At 36.9% G+C, this 16,461-nt stretch overlaps 1 protein-coding gene across 2 annotated transcripts in view; it reads right to left on the bottom strand.

Annotated features, from left to right (window-relative positions):
• LOC123572348 (probable C-mannosyltransferase DPY19L2) overlaps positions 1–16,461 on the bottom strand; it is a 103,733-nt gene that overhangs the window by 21,900 nt on the left and 65,372 nt on the right. Inside the window, exons 16-19 of one of the 2 annotated variants that reach the window (XM_065542150.2) lie at positions 14,382–14,428; positions 4,379–4,403; positions 2,968–3,087; positions 1,136–1,310 (exon numbers count right to left, since the gene is read on the bottom strand). In XM_065542150.2, the coding sequence (XP_065398222.1) occupies positions 1,136–1,310; positions 2,968–3,087; positions 4,379–4,403; positions 14,382–14,428 (367 nt within the window). The remainder of the gene's footprint in view (positions 1–1,135; positions 1,311–2,967; positions 3,088–4,378; positions 4,404–14,381; positions 14,429–16,461) is intronic. The other variant, XR_010585710.1, reaches the window with a different exon arrangement.

The raw sequence follows: 16,461 nt of genomic DNA, 5'->3' as shown, positions 1-16,461 counted from the left end.
AGTTGCCAAATGTAGGCTCTCTGTAAGGAACCCAATACAAACACCAGAACAAAGAAAGACACAAGAAAAGATTAAAAGGGCAGCTATCTTTAAAAGCTTGGGAAAAATAGCCATAACTGGGGAGGGGCAAGAGAGAGTAAAGAAAGGGAGTGATTATCTTGAGCTTCTATGTGGAAAAAGTCTGTTGGGGATTACTTTTAAAATTCGAATTAAACTGGCTTGGCAGTTTAATGAGGCGCTGTCACCTACACCCTTTGAAAGCTATAGACCAAATATCTTAGTTAATGCCTATAAAGATTTACCTTAATGATGGTTAATTAGCAAAAAAGTGGCTATCAAATAAGAAATAAGAGGAAACAAGCTCAGGAGTCATAAGAAAATTTAAATAAACCACAGTGAAGAACTCGTACCAGAGAAAGTTTCTAAATATCAAAAATAATCTTAGATTTACAAATTTAGTTACAGAAAATGTTATAGAATATACTTATTCTCTGGAAAGGTATTTAAAAATATCTATCTGCTTGAGATAGTTCTGAATAAAGACAGAAAGAAAAGAAGGTAAGCTAAAAAGAAAATTTTGGAGTATTTAAAAGTCGGGTGTATACTATCTCTATGAGATGATTTTGTGAAGAAAATAGAATATCCAAGACTTTAACTCTTCTGCCGATGACCTGTTTACAGAATTAGAGGAGAGGGCACTGATTGGAGTGACAGAAGCGGTGCCAGTTCTCCCCACCATCAAAAGTATCTTCTGCTGTGCCTGGCACAAGGTGTGAAATTTCATTTTTAAAGATTTATTTCTTTGATTTGTCATTGTTATGGTTAAAATGCTATAGTGCTCTCTGAGAGTTAAAGGACATAACTTGTGAAAAATCATTAATTTCCTGGTGCTAATTTAAATTTGATAATTATCTGGGAGGGGCTTAAAGGGGGCGCAAAATTGTGTTTTGGAAGGGTTTAATTGATTGACATTGCAATAGTCTGCTCAAAGTCTGTGAGAATATGAATGTCTATTTGTAAATCTGTCATACACACATAAACACATATATCAGAAATAAGAATTATATAGTATACACAAATGTGTTTGTGAGTATGTTTGCGCAAAACTATGCATATAACCAAAATACCTACACACCTGGTGTGGTATTGTATTTGATCCACTGTAAAAGTTCTTCCTGAGGCAAATTATTAAATTCTCCTATTATGCTCCATTGATTATGGAGGTTTGCATAACCTTGTATTGACATCACTGTTAGAATGCCAAAGATAACATTCTCAAAACGAACTCTGCGAAAAAGCCAGCCAAAGAGCTGAAACGACAGAAATCATTTATTTATAGTTCTTATAATGAAGCGTACTGTAGGGTCAACAATAAATTCTCACCTTGTTACTCAAACCAATGTGAATTACCCTTTGATATCAGCACACACGTATACAGAATTACCATCTCCGGTTGTTTCTAAAGCAACGAATATGTTAGCATTACAGGGCCCAGGTGAAAACGGAACTTTCTCTCCCCTGGGAAGAATTAAGGAAGTAATGCCTGATCCTTCTAGTACTAATTTACTACCAAGGATTAAAATAAACAAATCACAGCTGTGAAACATCTTAGAACTAAATCCTTTCATCCTTGGCTGCCTTTTGTGGACATCGTTAGTAGACAGGGAAGCCCTATTAGCTTGACATATATAGATTCTTCTCAGGAAAACAGGCATTATGGTATTTTAAGGCTATACACTCATAATCAAAACTAAGTAAGGTGTTTGTAGAAATACCTGAGGCCCAATATTCTAGCTAATTTATCTAGTTCTTTTGTATGTTAGATACAGTGATAGAACCCCAGAATTTCTTACAGATTCTTTGAGCCAAACAGGACCGTACTAGAGCAATTACTCTGCATCTGCTCTGGTATTGGATGAGCACTTCAGGGTACTTTTTTTTTTTTTTTAGAGGGAGTCTCACTCTGTCTCCCAGGCTGGAGTGCAGTGGTGCGACCTCAGCTCACTTCCACCTCTGCTTCCTGGGTTCAAGCAATTTTCCTGCCTCAGCGTCCTGAGTAGCTGGGATTACAGGCACACACCACCATGCCCGGCTAATTTTTGTATTTTAGTAGAGACAGGGTTTCACCATGTTGGCCAGGCTGGTCTTGAACTCCTGACCTCAAGTGATCTGCCCACCTTGGCCTTCCAAAGTGCTGGGATTTCAGCTGTCAGCCACTGTGCCCGGCCACCAGGAAACACTTTTTTTTTTTTTTTTTTTGAAACAGAGTCTCACTCTGTCACCCAGGTTAGAGTGTTGTGGTGCAATCTTGGCTGACTGCAGCCTCTGCCTCCCAGGTAAGCGATTCTCCTGCCTCAGCCTCCCAAGTAGCTAGAATTACAGGCACTTGCCACCATGCCTAGCTAATTTTTGTATTTTTAGTAGAGATGGGGTTTTACCATGTTGGCCAGGAAGGTCTCGAACTCCTAGCCTCAAGTGATCCACCCATCTAGGCCTCCCAAAGTGCTGGGATTACAGGTGTGAGTCACTGCGCCAGGCACTCTTACACAAACCTGAACTCCAAAAGGTTATGTTCATGGACAGGATATTAACAGAGGGGAAATATTTGCCTAATCGCTTGTTATAGAACTATCAATTAAAATCTAGAAATACTTTTCAAAGCCACTTGAAATTGCTTTTCTTGCTTATAGTGAATCATGAAGTAATATTTTAAATCATTTAAGTTAGTTAAGTTAAAAACACTTAGTGTGTTTATATTTTGAATTAGTTGGCAAAGCCGCAGTAATTATAAGTGTAGCTGCTATAGCTGAGGTCGCACCCCTGCACTCCAGCCTGGAAGACAGAGTGAGACTCCGTCTCAAAAAAAAAAAAAAAAAGTACCCTGAAGTACTCAGTCTGAAACTTTTGAGTACCAATATGATGTTCAAAGGTTATGCTTGTATTGTTATAAAAGAATGAATCCCTTACCCGCCGAGAGCATATCAAGGAAGCCATAACACACATGTGTGGCGTCAAGAACAGCTTTAGCCTCATAATTAAAATGGCAAGGGCAGTAAACGCTAACAACTGCAACGTGTGAAAAGCCAGCTATAAAAACACAAATAAGACAAAATCATATTTTTGCTTTTCATATTTTTAAATTAATGAAGTATATTAAAACTGTATTATTCATTAAGACAAGGACCTTCTAACTTAGTAATGAGCCTATTAGCATTCATTCATTCAGCAACAATTTATCGAACGCCTACTATGTTCCAGGTCCTCTTCTGGGTGCTTCAGATACAACAGTGAGCAATTTCTGCCCTTGTATTGTATTTAAGTACATTTAGTAATGAAAGACAGACAATACATAGACATAGCAAATAAATAAATCCATTACATAGTCTACTGTAAGGCAATAAGTGCAGCCGGCAAGAAAATGGAGCAGGCAGAGGAGCCAGGGAGAGCAGGAGGTGGTGCGAGGAGGCGGAGGACCAACACAGCGGGCCTCACTGTAAAGTGACAAAGTTACCAATGCATCCCTGATGCAAACATCTGAAATCTACAATGCTCCAAAATCTGAAACTTTTGAGTACCAGTATGATGTTCAAAGGTTATGCTAAAACAAATGCTCATTGAAGCATTTTGGATTTTGGATTTTCAGATTAGGGATCTCAGCTAAGTAACTACAGTATAAATATTCCAAAATTCAATAAAATCTGAAATCTGAAACGCCTCTAGTCCTAAGCATTTTGGATAAAGGATACTCAACATGTGTCATAAACTATCCCTATTAAGTTCAAATTCAGTTACCCACTCCTGTCAATTTGACCTTTACCTCAACACCCACTTAAAGTTCTATCAAATAGGAAATTATTTCCAGCCCACACTGATCTTTTCCTTTTTATGCCACAAAATAATTTCGCACCATATAAAATGTTGTCTTATTTGTCTCCTTTGTAAACTTACACATACTGAAAGGCAGGAACATTACTTTAGTATCTTTTGAGTCCTTCAACACTTCTGAGCTTGTCGCTGACTGACCAGCAAATCTACGTGGTGGCAGATGGCCACCAGTCACAGGGCGAGGGGTGCCTGCCCTAATGGAGTGTAGCTGATTAGCTCAGCAGGCTAGAAACCAAATGCTTGTTATTGTTAAATGAATGCAATTTAATTTAATTCTGTACTATAGTCACAAATCAGCCTTCTAGCTTTTAAATCCTTATTACTATTCAAGAGTGAGAGCAGATGAAAGAGCGAGAAGGATCAGCAGAAATGTATCACCAATGCTGACAACTCACGACTGATGGTGCGTCAGCAGCAGGTTATACCTTTGTCAATTATCCTCAAACTAGAATGTAATACACAAGTCTACCAGAGATTAAAATGAAAGCTTTACCTCACCGTGTTCAAGGAGCTTTTTTCTAGAATAAAACAAAAATATTATCTATTTACTGATGTCTCTTATAATATGAATACATAAAAATAAGCTTCATTTGTTTGATCTTAGATTTTAAAAATCTGAGTATCTCTAAACTACTTAGGAACATACATAAAAATTAAAATATCAGATAATACTACAAAAATTACAACAATTTAAAAGTCATAATTTATAGTCATCATACTCAAGATATGTCAAAAATTTGTTCTTTGGTTAAACCAAAATAGATTTTACAGACCCCTGGAGACTGTACCTCTCATGAATAAATGAATAGGATGACCTTCTATTAAACCTATATATACAGTGTATACAATACTTTAGATGACCACTGTTAAACTTTTGAGTTGTTTTCATTTTTCACAATTACAAATAACATAAACACTCGTGCATAAAACTTTGTAAGCATCTCTGAATATTTCCTTAGCATAAATTTCCAGCAGAAAAATTGGGTAAAACATAAATATTTTTAGTTTCAGAAAAGTTATCCCTTTACAAAACACTTACAGTACACCTACTGTATTCTAGGCACTGTGCAACGAAATGAATACCACAGTCCCAGCTTATCCTCCGATCCTCACTTTCCACAGTTTCAGTTACCTGTGGTCAACTGCAGTCCAAAAATATTAAACGAAAAGTTCCAGGAAATAAACAATTCCTAAGTTTTAAATTGTGCACCATACTGAATAGTGAAATCTCAAGTCATCCTGCTTCATCCTACCTGGGACGTGACTCACCCCTTTGTCCAGCATATCCATGCTGTATACGTCACCAGCCTGTTAGTCACATAGTTACCGTATCAGTTATCAGATGGACTCTGGTGGTAGCTCAGTGCTTGTTTTCATGTAACCCTTTTTCTGACTTAATAATGGTCCCAAAGTGCAGGAGCAGTGATGCTGGCAGTTGAGATATGCCAAAGAGAAGCTGTAAAGTGCTTTCTTTAAGAGAAAAGGTGAAAGTTCTCAAAAGAAAAAACATCATATGCTGTGGTTGCTAAGATTTACAGTAAGAATAAATCTATCCATGAAATTGTGAAGAAGAAAAAATTAATGCTAGTTTTGCTGTTGCATCTACAACTGCAAAAGTTATGGCCACAGTCCATGATAAGTACTTAGTTAAGATGGAAAAGGAATTAAATTTGAGGGTGGAAGACATGAACAGAAATGTGTTCCGATGATGGCAATCTGGTGTGTTACTCTCTGCAGTTTCAAGCATCCACTGGGGGTCTTGGGATGCATTGCCCTGAGATAAGGGCAACTGCTGTGCAGCATGAACAGTATGGACACAACACTTACCTTCAAGGAGTTTCTATTAGAGTAAGACAAGAGGTAGGAGGCTGCCTATTTTATTCTTCTCTTGAAAAGACTGGGTATTTTACTTTTATGAAAGGTTTTATAGCCTGCAGGGGCATTCTGATATGGATTTTGGGGGTGAAGAGAGAAATAAGTGTAGAAACTAAATTCAGAGGTACACAGACCCATAGGTTTTTTTTAAAAGAGAAGTCAGGGGAAGGTCTCTTAAGATAGTAGTGGAGCCCAGATTATTCTATCTGCCTTGTAGCTCCTTCCCTTTGTATGCAGTAGTGTTTTTTTACACAGAAGACGGGAAGGTCTCTTAAGGTAATAGTGGAGACCAAATTATTCTATCTCCCTTGTAGCTCCTTCCCTGGGCATGCAGTTAACAGAGTGCGGTTTCCCCACTTGTCCCGAAATCTTCTAGGCACAACAGATTCCTGTAGTGAGCTGCATGCAAGGAAGAAGCCTGGTAGGTGAGTAATTATTATAATCACCAAGAACTCTGAAAGTAACTACTGATACTTTATTTAAATCAGGTAGCTAATTAAAAATGTGATTATACAACCAAATCCCAAGACACAAATAGCATGAAAAGGAAACATCAAAATAAATGAGTAAAAAACTTGACCTCTCATGAAACAGCTAATGCAAATGAAAACTCCAGTTATTATTTTCACAGAAGTTTAAGAGGATAATGCATCCATATAATTAAAATAAGCTCCAGTGAAAAGGAGTTTTCAGAAATTCTAAGAAAAATATATTTGCCTAATTTAAAGCCTCAAAAGGAGGTTGAAGAGCAACATGTACACAGCTGAAGTTGATAGTATTAAAGACTCAGCGATGATATTCTCTGAGAACACAGAAAGAAAAGAAATAGATAATATGATAAAAGCAGTAACAGAAATTCAAAAAAGAGAGGCTAAAGTGAAAGAATAAGAGAACAACAACGCACATACATCACCCCTCCAAACCTTATAAATTTCCAGAGAGAAAAACTATATAGGAATTTTCATCTGTAATGCTCAATGCTAGAACACAAAGAAGCAATGTCATCAAAATGTTGACTGAAACCCACAAATATCTATAAACCTATCTATCCATCAAATGAGGGCAAAATAAAGCCATTTTTCAGGTGAGAAAGCACCCAGAAAGCATGCCAATTCTACATGTCAAGGAAAAATAAATCAGTAAAATTTGAAGTCAAGTCCAAAGATTCCTGGTGTCTTTAATGTAAATGTTTAGAGACTTCTTAAAACATAACAGATAAGACAACAATCTAGAAGTAAATTTCAGCATAACCTGGAAGGAGAGGGTGCGTAGGCAGGGACAAGTAACAATATTCCGACAGCTCAGGGCTGAAGCAAGCAGGTCCTCTAAGTACAGAGCCTGAGTATGAATTCTGCCTCCACTACTCACTAGCTGTGTGCCTTTCGGAAAATTACTTACCTTCTTACTGGTTTCCTCATCTGTAAATAATGGGAATAACTGACTCCCTTCTCACAAGATGGTTGTGAGGATTTACTGAGTTAATACTGGTAAGAAACTTAAAATACTGTCAGACACACAGAAAATAATAACTGTTAGCTACTATCGGTGGTGGTAACAGGTTTTAGATGCTGATGAATTCTTAATATCAAGATGAATATATTTGCTAATAATTTAAGAAAAACCACCAGGAAATATAGAAATAGGATATAGCTAACAATTCAGCAAGTATCAAGAAAATAATTTTTGAAAAGCACAATGAATAGAAAACATAAAATCAGACGGCAGAAAGAAGTACAAACACAGCAGTTATCACAGTTAATATGAAAATGGGTTAAATTCACCAATTAGAAAATGAGTATTAGAGGAATTTGAATAGAAAAAATATAATAATGAGAAATATACCTAAACCAAAATGTCACAAAAATGTTAATAAATAAATAAATAAATAAATACAGGTAAACCAGGCAAATCTATAAAAAAGAAAGCAGATGTGGCAATATTAATTTTCTACAAGGAAAAATTTACAGCAAAAACCACTAAGTGAAGCAAAGAATATCCTTTATAATAATCAAAAGTACAATCCTATAATAATCATGCAATGAACAACAGCACTAGCTATATAAAGCAAACACTATTAAAATTACAAGACAATTTTGAAAAATTCATTTTTAATGTTGTATGTGAAGATAGCATTCTAAGAAAACAGATAAAGTAGAAAAATAAGTTGGTGTACTAGACCATTTAGGATAGCACATTAATAACATGATAATAACATGTAACATTGAACTTCCCCCAAATAAGGAATGAACATTTAAAAAAATCCTCATAGAGCATTTACTAAAACTGAACATCCATCTCAATAAATAGCAAGTTAATTTTAAAGGCAAAATATACAACAGAAGAAACTAGTTAGACATTTTTAAAAATTATTATTATTATTATTTTGGAGACGGAGTCTCACTCTGTTGCCAGGCTGGAGTGCAGTGACGATCTTGGCTCACTGCAACCTCCATCTGCTGGGTTCCAGGGATTCTCCTTCCTCAACCTCCCAAGTAGCTGGAACTACAGGTGCGTGCCACCACGCCTGGCTAATTTTTGTATTTTTAGTAGAGACGGCGTTTCGCTGTGTTGGCCAGGATGGTCTCGATCTCCTGACCTCGTGATCCACCCACCTCAGCCTCCCAAAGTGCTGGGATTACAGGCATGAGCCACCACACCCGGCCTAAAACTAGTTAGACATTTTAGGACATTCTTCTAAATGATTTTGGATTAAATGATCAAAACTCAAATCACAGACTACACGGAAATAACATTAATGGTAATGCTACACACAACGTGGGATGCAGTGTGAGTTTTCTTCAGAGAAAAAGTTATAACTTTTAAATGTATTTACTAGGACACAATAATGATTGATAATAAATGATGTGAACTTTAAACACAGAAAAACAACAAAAGTGCACCAAAAGAAAAACTAAGGACATAAAAATATAAGCAGAGGTTAATAAAATGGAGAACCTTCATAAATATAATAAAACCAAAAGCTGGTTTTATGAAAAATCCAAAACAGAATTACCCTGTTATGGACTAACGCAGCTGGTGACTTTCCGTTGAAGCCAATGTTCATTTACCACTTTGAAAATCCTGAGGCCTTTTTTCAGAATTATGCTAAATCTACTCTGCCTCTACTCTACAAATGGAACAACAAAGCCTAGATGACAGCACATCTGTCACAGCATGATTTACTGAATATTTTAAACCCACTCTTGAGACCTACTTCTCAGAAAAAAGATTCCTTTCAAAATATTATTGCTCATTAACAATGCAGCTGGTCACCCAAGAGTTCTGATAGAGATGGACAAGGAGATTAAGGTTGCAGGAAAGCAGTCTGGATCAAGGAGTCATTTCAACTTTCAAGTCTTATTATTTAAGAAATATATTTCATAAGGCTATAGCTGTCATAGATAGTGATTCCTCTGATGGATTTGGGTAAATTGAAAACCTTCTGGAAAGGATTCACCATTCTAGATGCCATTAAGGATATTTGTGATTCATGGATGGAGGTCAAAATACTAACATCAATAAGAGATGGGAAGCAGTTGATTCCAACTTATTTTCTACTTTATCTGTTATTTTCTTAGAATGTTTTCTTCTCATATAACATTAAAAATGATTCCAACCCTCATGGGTGACTCTAAGGGGTCCAAGACTTCAGCAGAGGAAGTCACTGCAGATGTGGTGGAAACAGCAAGAGAACTAGAATTAGAAGTGGAGCCTCAAGACGTGGCTGAATTGCTGCAATCTCACGATAAAACTTGAATGGATGAGGAGTCACTTATTATGGATAAGCAAAGAGAGTGATTTCTTGAGATGGAATCTACTCCTGGTGAACATGCTGTGAACATTGTTGAAATGAAAACAAAGGATTCAGAATATGACATAAACTTGGTTGATAAAGCGTGGCAGGGTTTGAGAGGACTGACTCCAATTTTGAAAGTAGTTCTATGGTGGGTAAAATGCTATCAAACAGCATTGTATGCTACCGAGAAGTTTTTCACGAAAGGAAGAGTCAATCAATGTGGTAAACTTCATTGTTGTCTTATTTTAAGAAATTGCCACAGCCACCTGATCAGTAAGAAGCTATCACCATTGAAGCAAGACCTTCTACCAGCAGAAAGATTACAACTCTAATGTACATGTCAGGATAGACATTATCCAAAAAACAAAAGATAATTAGTGTTGGCAAGAATGTAGAGAAATTGAAATCCTTGCACAGGTGGAATTACAAATGATGCACCTGCTATGGAATACAGGATGGAGGTTCACCAAAAAAATCTTTAAAAAATTAAAAGTAGAACTACCATAAAATCCAGTAATCCCACTTCTAAGTATTTATCCAAAAGAGTTGAAATCAAAATCTCAACGAGATATTAACACTCTCATGTTCACTGCAGTGCTATTCATAGTAGTCAAGATGTGGAAACCGACTAAATGTCCATCAACAGATGAATAATAAAAACGCAGCATACATAAGCAATGGAATATTGTTCAGCCTAAAAAAAGAAGGAAATTCTTCAATGTGAGACAGCATGGATGAACCTGAAAGGCATTATGCTAACTGAAATAAGCCAATCCCACAAAATACATAATGCACAATTCCACTTCCATGAGGTACCTAAAATAGTCAACGTCATAGAGTCAAAGAGTGGAATAGTGTCACCAGGAGCTGCAACGAGGGGAAATGGGGAGTTACTAATCAATAGGCTTAAAGCTTCAGTTAAGCCAGATGAATAAGTTCAAGAGATTGACTGTGGAATGTTGCATCTATAGTCCACAACACAGTATTGCACAGTTAAAAAATTGTTAAGAGAGTAGATCACATGTTAAGCATTCTTACCACAAATTTTAAAATGCGTGTAGTTATTAATAAGGAGAAAAAATATATAGTAATCACCAAAATAGTTTTAAAGCCATTAAAAAAATTCACATTCACTTTTTACTGCTTTATTGAGTTACAGTTCACACATTATACACTTTCAACATCTATTTTTAATTTTTTAAATTATCCTGGCTTATATAAACCCAAAGGAAACTTTCTTAATGAAATGAAGGCTCCCTATTATATACTAACAGCAAATGAAACAGTGAGACACTAAAAGCATTCTTCACTTTAGAGTCAGAAACAAAGTAAGGACAAGCCCATTATCACTGCAATTCAAAGTTGTTCTAAAAGTTCTAGCTAATATGTAAGACAAGGAAATAGAGAAATATAAATATTAGAAAGTTAATATTATTTGTGGATTAAATGATAACCTGCCTAGGAAATTCAGAGCATCAGTAGAAAAACTATTAGAACTGGAAAGAAAGTTTGGTGATGTGGCTAGATACAAATGTGATGCAAAAAAAAAAAAAAAGAAAGTAATACAGCTTTCCTATAAACTAACAGATCAATATAAGAGACAATCTAAAACAGACTCAAGTATAATGAGAATTGGTAAGTGATAAAAAACTGACATTTCAAATGACTGGAAAAAAGATTTATGCAATACTGTGTTGGAACAATACCTCGTTTGAGGGGGAAAAGGTAAACTCCTCTGTGTCACTATACCACAAAATTAATGCAAGAGTAATTAATCACCTATATGTAATAGAAAATTATAAAAGAAAATCTGAAAACATATTTTAATGTTTTTGATGTAGGGAAGAGTTTCTAAGCAACATATGAACCCAGAAAAAAATTTGTCACTGTGATTATACAGAAATTTAGAAGTTCTATAAAGCAGAGACCATAAATGAACTATAAGTTGACATCTTAAAAGAAACTATGTAATGCACATAAGAGACAAAAGGTTACTGTCCATGGACAAAGCAAAAACATAACGCATGGCTAGGTGGGCGTAGGGGCTCATGCCTGCAATCCCAGCACTTTGGGAGGCCAAGGTGGGCGGATCACCTGAGGTCAGGAGTTTGAGACCAGCCTGGCCAACATGGAAAAACCTTGTCTCCACTAAAACTACGAAAATTAGCTGGGTGTGGTGATGGGCGCCTGTTATCCCAGCTACTACAGAGGCTGGGGCAAGAGAATCGCTTGAATCCAGGAGGCGGAGGTTGCAGTGAGCCGAGATCGTGCCACTGCATACACAGCAGCAAGACTGAAAAAAAAAAAAACAACCCACAAAACAACTTCTAAAGGTCAAAAAGAAACATAGTAAACAAACACATGAAAAGCTGCAAAACTTCACTGACAAAGAATTTATACAATAAAATGAACTTTTTTTTCCTATCAGAAAAAATTAGAAGCTTGATAACAATGTTGGTGGAGGTGCAGGGAAATGGACACTCTCCTCATTATTATTTCTCAGTATTTATCAAATTCTAACATATGCAAGCCTCATAATCAGCAGTCCAAATTCAAATATTTTATACTATAGAAATACATAGAATAAGTGTACCAAGATACAGGAACCAGGATGTTCAATCCTCAAAACATTGGTTTTTATGACAAAAGTTATATATATTCTAAACTTTCATTGATATGGGAAAGGCTAACCACATGGCAGTCACACATGATGGTCAACAATAAAATCCTAAGACCATTATAAAGTATAATGAAGATCAAGGCAGAGGCCCAAGACACACTATTAAATACAAGTAACAAGCTGCAGATAAGAATACTACAATTCTATTTTTTAAAAATACTGTGTTTCTATATGTGTTTTCTAAAATAAAACATACAAAGCTACTTACAGTCAGCACCTGGAGGAGCAGATCTAAGAGAAGGGAGTATTCCCTCTCTTTTTGATACACTGGTTTTTCAGAATGTATTACTACTAGCCCCTGCTATTATTATTTTTGGGATTTAACCCAGAACCCTCTGCCCATACACAACAGGCCTGTCACTTTCAAATATGTAATCAGTACATAAGACTTCCATATTCTGAGTAATTATCTTCCATCCACTGGCCCCTGTGAGTCTGATGCTTCCACATTACACCCTCTGCAATATATGAAGACAGTTGCCACATACCCTTCAATCTTCTATTATCCAATTAAATATCCCAAGTCCCTTCATGCACTCCTTATGGGAATAGTGTCCAGGGTTTGCCATTCATTCTTTTTTAGAATGCCAAGACACATTTCCCTGTCCAGAACACTATCTGTCCAGAACAACATCTGTCCAGAACAATAGAGAATGGGTCTATTATCCCCTTTATTTTGGAAACAATTTCAACAGATGCACCTAACAGCTTAATTAGCTCTTCTGACAACCATACACAGCTGGTTTATTAAAAATACAAGCATGGAGGATGGGGTTCAGGGAAATTCTTTCTACTGTCTTCACAATTTTTCTATAAATCTAAAACGATTCTATAAAGTAGAAGTCACAAAATAAAATCAAATATTCTACTTACAAATATAAAATGTAACTTGAAAACTACTACTATGTTCACTACCTGGGTACAATATACCCATGTAACAAGCCTGTACATGTGCCCCCTGTATCTAAAATAAAAGTTGAACATTAAAAAACATGTCATTTGAGATATTTCCCTCAGAAGGAAATTTTCTTCACAATTTACTTCTTGAGTCCTGTAGCAATTTACTTATGTGTGACTGATACAATACATTTTGCTGGCATCTGCTTATGCTAGTGACATTACTAAAACCATCCAAAAATGTTCTACAATAAATAGTTTTAACAATAAGTTTAGAAGAAAATTCATAAATATTCGGGAACACAATTACACCCCCTCTGAAAGTTAAAAAAGAAAGAAAAGCCTGACCAATATGGTGAAACCCCCCTTTACAAAAAAATACAAAAATTAGCTGGGCATGGTGATGCACACCTGTAGTCCCAGCTGCTTGGCAGAGCTGAGATGAGATGATCGCTTGAGCCCAGGATGTCCAGGCTGCAGTGAGCAGAGATCATGCCACTGCACTCAAGCTTGGGTGACAGAGCAAGACTCTGTCAAAAGAAAGAAAAGAAGAAAGGAAAGGAAAGGGAAAGGGAAAGAAAAGGCAAGGCAAGACAGAGAGAAGGAAGGCAGGCAGGAAGGGAGGGAGGGAGGGAGAGACAGAGCGAGAGAGGAATTCCAAAAATAAATCTTTAGCTTACTGACTTTAAATTCTAATGATATATTATAATTTATCAATTTAAACTTTGAGTTAGTTCACAAATATAAATATCTCCAAAACAAGTCCAAATACATATAAGAAATCTGTAAGAGGCTGGGCACAGTGGCTCACGCCTGTAATCCCAGCACTTTGGGAGGCCGAGACAGTCAGGAGATCCAGATCATCCTGGTTAACACGGTGAAACCCCGTCTCTACTAAAATACACACAAAAAAAATTAGCCAGGCGTGGTGGCGGGTGCCTGTAGTCCCAGCTACTCAGGAGGCTGAGGCAGGAGAATGGCATGAACCCGGGAGGCGGAGCTTGCAGTGAGCCGAAATCGCGCCACTGCACTCCAGCCTGGGCCACAGAGTGAGACTCCGTCTCAAAAAAAAAAAAAAAGAAATCCATAAGAATAATATTTTAAAGAAAACATTTACGTTTGATTCATATCTCCTTTCTTAATCATAATGCTAAATTTTAATGCATATTCATTTGAAAAATTAATGTTACAGTAAGTTATTTAATAACTGGATACAGTATATTTTAAAAACAATGATGATATATTTACCTTAGATAAGTGTTTGTAGCTAAAACACACGAAATATCACGAATAGTCTGTGAATAGAATCAAATCAATGAAACTTTTCTAAGGAATACTGCAATATTTAAAATGCTCTGATTCATTAATGTAAACACTCCGCCAAGGAAAGAAGTATTTTTTGATGTTTAAGGGAGTCCTCAGGAATGGGATGGTCATACTACACACACCTTCCTTTTCTCCTTCCGAGAAGTGACTTCACATGATTGAAAACTAAATGACCATCAGAAGTATCCTTGGGGTGAAAAATAAGCCACAATAGGACAAATAAAGACTGAGGAGTTTATAAGAAAGCAGAAAGGAAGGAGTGAAACTTGGCTAGCTGCAGCGATGAGAGAGAGAGAGACAGAGTATGTGTGTGTGTGTGTGTGTGTGTGTGTGTGTGTGTGTGTGTGTGTGTGTGTGTGTGTATGAAACTTGGCCAGCTACAGGGATTAGTGTGCGTGTGTGTGTACGTGTGTATGTGTGTATGAAACTTGGCTTGCTGCAAGGATGAGTGTTTGTGTGCACATTTGTGTATGTGTATATGAAACTTGGCTAGCTGCAGGGATGTTTGTGCGTGTATGTGTGTGTATGAAACTTGGGCAGCTGCAGGGATGTATGTGTACGTGTGCGTGTGCGTGTGTGTGTATGAAACTTGGGTGGCTGCAGGGATGTGTGTATGTGTGTGTATACGCACATGCCCCTGCTAGTGCACATGCATAGTTCAGGATGTGGTGTGTCTGGAGACTAGTAATGTATTTATAAGTCTTGGATCTTAATTTTTTTAAATATAGCAGTTGCGGATCTAGCTATCAGTTTCTCTCACATTGGCTGACTCTCTGCTGAATAGTTAATTCGTGCATTGGCCTCTCTAAGTGGAGCCTTGTAAGAATAACTTGACATTTTGCCTTGATGGAAAAGAAACAGGCCAGTAGAGAAAATCTTCATTCTAAGCCAGCATGGGCTGAAAGGATGCAGGGCAGTAAACCTGCTCACATTTTACTCATTCCTCCTTGTTTCCTTTATCCTGACTTTCCACATGGTCCCCAGGGAACTGGATCAAGGGTAAAACAACAGAGATGTTGAGGGAGATACCTTTCTCACTCTTAAATTATTCACATCTATGTGTAAATAAAGGAGTGAGAAGTGTGGCAACTAAAACTACATAGGGAAGATATGCAATTTGACTTTAAATACAGAAAACTCCTTTCAACAAGAATACAACTGGTATAGTGGTAGGGAAATTGCATTATTGTTATCTGCTTAAAAGTATAAAATAAATACATACTGGCTTAAGACAAGATAGCTTGTAAATAATATAAATAAAGATGGCTCAAGACTGCTAAAAAAATAAATAAATAAATAAAACCCCACTGTCTTTAACCATGCTTTTAGATAAACTCTACCCAGACCAAGAAAACCTGCCACTGGTATTTTAAAGATTATTTCTTTTATTGAGATATTATTTTCTTCTGTCATGGAAACAGTGAACATATAGAAAAACATTTTTTAATTAGCTATACAAATTTCTTCTACGCAGGCCCACTCAAAATAGATCAAGACTTCACCGTGCTTTGTATTTGAAAGACATTAATGTTGTTGTCACTGGACTTTTCTTTCATAGTACCTATAAAAATTTTAATTCTTTAGACATTTGTATGATTATTTGCTTCATGTCTGCACCCCCACCCCCAGTAATCCAGGACTGTAAGTTCCAAGACAGGAGTGGCCACGTTTTATTTGTCTGGGTGTACCTACAATATTAATGTAGTCCTTGATACACAGCTGGTGACTGGTATGTATCTTTTGAAAGAAAAAATAAGAATACCTTTTATCATGGCTTTTTATAAAAAGATCAATAATGAAGGCCGGGCGCGGTGGCTCAAGCCTGTAATCCCAGCACTTTGGGAGGCCGAGACGGGCGGATCACTAGGTCAGGAGATCGAGACCATCCTGGCGAACACGGTGAAACCCCGTCTCTACTAAAAAAGTGCAAAAAACTAGCCGGGCGAGGCGGCGGGCGCCTGTAGTCCCAGCTACTCGGGAGGCTGAGGCAGGAGAATGGCGT

The sequence above is a fragment of the Macaca fascicularis genome, chromosome 3 (genome assembly GCF_037993035.2).
Source record: "Macaca fascicularis isolate 582-1 chromosome 3, T2T-MFA8v1.1".
Taxonomy (NCBI): Eukaryota; Metazoa; Chordata; class Mammalia; order Primates; family Cercopithecidae; genus Macaca; species Macaca fascicularis.
This window is presented reverse-complemented; position numbering and strand designations above follow the sequence as displayed.